The sequence below is a fragment of the Empidonax traillii genome, unplaced genomic scaffold, assembly GCF_003031625.1.
Source record: "Empidonax traillii isolate 1590-97213 ecotype Southwest subspecies unplaced genomic scaffold, ASM303162v1 scaffold929:size235512, whole genome shotgun sequence".
NCBI classification, from domain to species: Eukaryota; Metazoa; Chordata; class Aves; order Passeriformes; family Tyrannidae; genus Empidonax; species Empidonax traillii.
The window spans coordinates 229194-235512 of record NW_020956122.1 but is presented as its reverse complement, the minus strand read 5'-3'; the positions used below and the strand labels follow the sequence as shown (position 1 = coordinate 235512).

Sequence of the window (6319 nt, the reverse complement as noted above, 5' to 3'; positions counted from 1 at the left end):
AAATCAAATGGAAAGACCCTCAGAGGGGTCACCACAGATACACCTCACTGTCCTGCCTCCACACTGGATTTTTATTATAAATTATAGGATGGAAGGATAAACTTGGCTCAGAATGCAAAAAAAGGTTTCAAAATAAGATGAAATCTTATTTTTCTGCGTCAGTTCTCCTGCAGCTCCTGTCAGTTAACTGAAATGTCAATATGACACCTGCAAAGAACCACAAATCCTTTGGGACTTGCGTTTTACAAAGGACAGAAAAATTCCTTACTAGGCCTGAGCAACACAACAAGTCATGGCATCCCCCACTTCTGTAACCAAATATTTGCCTTGAAAAGAGTAAAGCCAGAATTACAGGGTTAATTCCTTTATTTCTCAGTCCTTTAGGCTGAAATATTTTTTTAAGGCACAAAAGGTAAACAACAAAAAAATCTCATTACTTCAGATTTTCCTTTTATTCTGACAACAAACTGTAATGATATAAAAAATTCTGTTCTTTTCACCTACATCCTTTATGCCTTAAAAAAATGAGTATATACAATACCAGGGAGCATGACAGAATTGAATCTCTACTTCTGAGGTTGTTACAAACCAGTGGAGAGCACACAAATATGCACAATCTGATAAATCCTTGAGGATGATTATACCTATCAACAACAAGCAGCCACCAACAACTTGTTTGGTTGAATTTTTTTCACATTCCTCCAACAGAACAAACAGGTATTTCTCTTGTCTTCCTCCTCAAAAGAATCCCTGCACCTGCCAACTGGCAAACGCTGAATTCATTGCCAGAAGTAGATTTTCTAGCACTAAAAAAAAATCAGTTAGAACCTCTCTTTGCTTTAATGCATCTGTTGAAGAGGAGAGATGGGTTGTTCTCCCCTTATGGCCTTTCTGTATTGCAAAGTGTAATTTTTTTAATTTTCACAATTTATTATTCAATCTTGTCCTGGCAACTATGACTTTCATCATTAAATACTCCACAGAGTTAAAATGTTTTATTTTCCAGTGAATTAGAGAACACTGTGCCCAGGAAAAGCAATGTTTGCCAGCCCCAATCCTATTTTCCTTTTACCTATAAATCTCTGCTAAAGTGCACACTTTGCTGATCAGTTCTCTGGCATCTGTACAAAAACACAGCCCCTTTTTTCACAGCTTGTACTGACCCATCCACTCCAAAAATAATCAGCCCCTAAGCCTAGAAAAGTTTCTTGTTACTACTGGAAATTTTAATTTGAAATGAAAAGAGGAAGTGGGCTAACAAGACTTTAAAAATCACCCAGTAATCTGATAATTTGATGCAGCAAAGATCAGCATTACAGCTTTAATCACAATAGAATGATTAAACAAAACTTCAAGCATCACTTTAACTTCTTCAAAACCACTCCACGTGCTCGTTCAGCATTTAAATCTTATGATTAAGCAGCAATTTCCAATCATGACAGCTCTGATCTTTCAGCAAAAATAAACTTTGCCTACTGGTCCATATAATATGTTTAATCCATTAGAGAGTTTAAGATTTCATTAAATTAATATCTTGTATATTCATTTTGAAGTATTTTTTTATTGTCTTTCAGAGCCAGAAGCTGAATTCACAGCTCCTACAAACAAGAGGTATTTGCAGCAGTGTATTTTTTTCTGTCTCACTGTGCACTAAATTTTATCTTTAGGAAACCCTGAAACGATGGAAGGCACCTTAATTTAACCAGAACATTTCAGCTACTTACTTGAGCAAATATACTCGGCCAATTTTTCAGCATTTCCACACTTCTCTCCTTGTGGGGTGAGGCCGATTTCTTCTACTGCAACCAAAAGGAGCGGGGAAAAGCATTGAAAACGATGAGAAAATTCAGATTTCCCGTCACAGAAATACGGGTTGAGACTGTGTGCACAGTCTCAGTCAGGTTATAATCCCCCTCATCCAATTTCATTTCCAAACAGAATGAAAAAACCACATGCAAATTAAGAACAAAGGGGTGTTTTTCCTGTTTTGACCGATTTTTTTCCATTAATGACCATCACTTTGCAATAAAAGCAGCAGAAATCCAGAAGGTAGGTATAAAAATACCTGTTTTCCGAATTATTCAGTTAGAAAACTCACTCATATTTTTTTCTGAGCACCCAGCTAATATTCCAAAAAATTGTACTAGAAGCCAGATATTACCTAAGATTTCTTTTTTAAACCCAGCTTACCTAAAGAAGCTGTAGCTTTTCCAACCACATATGTTGGTTTGATATTCCACATTTGCTGAAGAGATTTTGACCAGGCTGAAAAACATGAAATTAAATTAAAGCAAGTGGCAACAAAATACGAATGCTAAATGATTATTTGGACTTCTTTTTAATCTACAAAATACAGCAAAATAATCATAACTAATATTCCCACTCCATATTGCAGCACTGGATGCACAAAATGAATTTTTAATGTATTTTTATACTGTGTAAACAGCAGTCTACAGCATGTTTTTAACATCTTAATTTAAGTAACTAGTTCTTGGCTGCTCTGGTTAAATAGCATTTTTAAGGCACACTTTGCCCCTGTGCCAGACCCCATGGAACCTGCAATGTTCATTTTTGGCATCAAAAACTTGCCAGAACTCGTAGGGAAAAAAGGCACATCGTGCAAAGGGAGATTCAGACATAAATTTAAATTGAGTATTTAGGAAAAAAAAAACCAAATATAATATTTTGTGATAACCAACAAAAGAGTAAAAATCTGTACCCACCCACTACAGAACTGCATAAAGCAGTTTCTGGTATTCTTGGGGGGGGGTAAAAAGAAAGATAAACTACAACAGAAAAAAAAAAAACTCAAACAAATCAGAGGAAACTATTCTTATAAAGAAAAAAGATTTATTGCCCTCAAAAGGAACTCAGATAGGAGCCAAAAAATAGGAACTAACGACTCGTTTTATTGATTAAAATTTGTAGCTCAGCAGGTCCTAATCAAGATTAGGGGTAATTCATTCACTCGAGGATTTTTTTTAATTCAAGACAGAGAAATCTCTGTTTCTGCAACATTTCATAGGAATTATGCAGGCACAGAAGCAGTGGCCAGGTTTTAGAAGATTATTTTCTCTTTAAAGGAGGAAAATAGTGAGTAAACCAGGCGCTGCAGCAAAATATTCCTTGTTCATGAGATAACTACAAGTGGAAAAGCTCTCAAGAATCAGTAATTTGCACCAAAGGCTCCTTCCTTCCATTTTCAAGTGTGCAAAACCCAACCCTTAAAAGCTCAATCCAGCAGGAGCCCTTTAGGATGCCACAAGAACCATGAGAAGCAGCTGTTTTTTAAAAAGTCACACTGCAAACATCTACTGGTGGGGGAAACAAAACCCAATAAAATACAGATTTCACAAGACACTGAAAGAGAAAGACCAAGGAATGTAAATATGCACTTACCTTCTTTTTTACTCTTCTCTTTTAAACATATTTTGATGGCTTCCAGTGCCCTTGGACTGGTAAAAACTAGGCCTCCGTAGCACTCTGGATGAGAGAGCTACTTAGAAACAGGAAATCAAGAAGTAAACAAAAAACAATAATTTAAAAATTAAGTTGATCAATTCTTTACAACCTTGAGAGGAACAGAACAGCTTCAACAGGCGCCTGAAATGCCCCAACACTTGAGTCTGTCTACGGTCCATTAACTGAAATGTGGATTTTATTATACACAGCTAAAAAAGGTACCACAAAGGGCACAATTAAACCAAGATAACACACGGGATCGTGGCAACCATGGCCTAAATTTTGCTTAAAATAAGACAACTGGGAATCTTTTAGAACTTACCTTTTCAAATAAGCTTTCAAGAGACAGGAATTCGAACGACAAAACTGGGATCAACGTTGCTTCAAGGCTGTACAATCCTAATTCCTATCAAGAAAGGGTTTGCAGCTCTTGAAATGGGCAGTTTTTCCCCTTTTTCAAAGAACTAAGTCAGCAAAAGTATTTATTTATTTATTATGTTCGTTATTTGTTAGTATTTCAACATGCTATTAAACAAGCAGCTGTGGAACTGAGGCCTCCTGAGTTACAGGATAACTCTGAAATCCCCAGTCCTGAAAATGTTCCTGTACATCTCTGTAATCCTGTAAATACATGTCCTCTAAATAATGCATTCTTCTAAAGGAATAATTCCTGTTTGTTAAACAGAAGTTCTTCAACAGAACTGCTCTTACAACAAGACCCACATGACTCAAGGCAGCAGCAGAAAGGACCCCACCACCAACTAACCCCTATTTCACATTACCTTCCCAACAAGAATATTAAGAATTCTTCTAATTTTAGCTCTATCTATATGAACATCATCAATATTAATTAATTAAAATGAAACTGGTTTAATACCAGTACTTTGCTGAGGGCTTTAAAAGTGAAGTCAGTAAAAATGCCCCATAACTAACGTAACTTCTTGCAGTAAGAGCTCATTTTCTAGGACACTTTTTCTCTTGGATAATTTCAGACACATCCCCCTATTTTTGATTATTTTCCTCAGAAAACATCACAGTTACAAACATCCACTCCTAATTCTGATTAATTAATTCATTCATGTTTTCCACCTGAAACAGTTACATCCACCTGACACTATCATGTAACAGTGAAGTGACCCATTTGTTTGTTTGTTTTTTTTTTTTAAAGTTTACTCACTTTAATATATGGATCTGGTCCCGTGTCTTTGTCTTTGGGATCCTTCAGCAGCAGAACCTTCATTTTTCACCAAGTAAGTGCAGCAGAACCCTGAAATACAAGAATGGAAATTATCTAAATCCAAAGAACTGCGTTGCTACCAGTTGTACAGCTCCCTGCACAGTGAGTAAGCAGTTACTGGGCATTCTCTGGGCAGGAATATCCACCCTGATAAGGCCAAAAAATAACATGCTGCCTTTAGATAACACTGCTCGAGAAACAGGCTCCCATGGAAGCCATCAAGGAGAACACATTTTTTTAAAGAGGATTTTGTAAAAGCAGTAACAACCCCTACAATGCCATCATGTTCCGCAATGCAATCAGCTCCTATCTCCTGAAAAGTTCTTTTTTTCTATTAATTTCCATGCTGCTTTTCACCCTCTGCTCATCATAATAATAATTATGCAAAGATTTGATGTGATGCATTCTGGGGTCTCACCATTTTCTAAAGAGAAAATAGCGTTTCAACATGATTTTTTAAATACAACATATGTGTCTACCTGAATATAATATATATAATCATAATAGTCATTTGCTTTCTTTCATATATCTCCAGTTAACAAGGCCAGACTGAAAAGACACATTCTGCCATTAAAATGGAAGGTGATAGTTCTCAGTTCCTGAAAAGCTTGCACTTTGGTGTTGAATTCAAAGTTACAAATGTAGCAATCATAAAAACACAAATCCATCCTCTAAGGAACATTTACCCTAATTATCCATGTGTTACTCTCCTGGTTGCACACTAACAAATTCTCTTTCAAATAAATAATTATAAAGATTCAAATGTTTTACCACAATTAGATGGATTTAATAACCAGGGAAGATAAAGCCCCACCTCCAAGGGTGCCGTGGAATATGGTCCAGAAATCTACCCAAAACCCAGAAAAAACATATATAATCAAATAACAACAACAGAAAAATATTTGAGAGTAATTCCTGCTATTTGGGTGTCAGAGTCCCAAAACTCAACAAAACTGGTTCAGAGGAGCAACAAAAGGCTCTGACCCTTCTATATGTCACACATTTTTACCAGAAGCATTTAGTCATTAGTAATTAATTCCAAACATAAATTCACACATCAAATGGAAAACTATACACATACAGGCTGCATCCCCAGAGAGGCAGTTTTAGTGCAGCAGCAAAAAATATGACAATTCACCTTCCTACACCGAATCCTTTCCCTGGGCATCATTATTCACATTTTGGCAATGACCGAAATACTACTAGAGCATGCACAGCTCCCCCAAAAAAAAAAAATTAAAAAAAATAAACAGAGGTGTGTTGGATGCTTTAAAGGGAACCAAAATTTTAACCTACTTGGTCTGTATTTATCAAGCTGGAATTACGTCCCAGGCCCTGTGCCTTGCACTTGCGGCTGACAGCAGGACATTAACACTCACCTTCCTCCGATAATTAGACAAAAAGACTGAAACGGAGAACGTTCGACACAACCGAGCCTCAGCCACTTAATCACCACTTCGGTAATTTCAGTGCTTAGGCTTTTCACGTATTTTCCTGACTAGTATTTTTCGCAGAGAGAGAACATTCAGGCTGTGTGCTGCACCTCGCTCCCTTTTGTGTTCGTCAGCCTGGAATTATCCGGAACCAGGGAATCTAATTCTGGCGAATCTGGGAATTATC

General features: G+C 36.7%; 1 protein-coding gene across 1 annotated transcript; it reads right to left on the bottom strand.

The window, feature by feature from the left end:
- Positions 1-1560: 1560 nt before the first annotated feature.
- On the bottom strand, positions 1561-4732 carry LOC114067543 (uroporphyrinogen-III synthase-like). The gene is made up of 6 exons (XM_027903074.1): positions 4640-4732; positions 3785-3868; positions 3400-3496; positions 2191-2265; positions 1725-1799; positions 1561-1598 (listed from the first exon to the last, which is right to left on the bottom strand). Exons 1-6 carry the CDS (start codon positions 4700-4702, stop codon positions 1561-1563), a joined length of 432 nt encoding a protein of 143 aa, XP_027758875.1. The 5' UTR covers positions 4703-4732.
- Positions 4733-6319: the final 1587 nt, after the last annotated feature.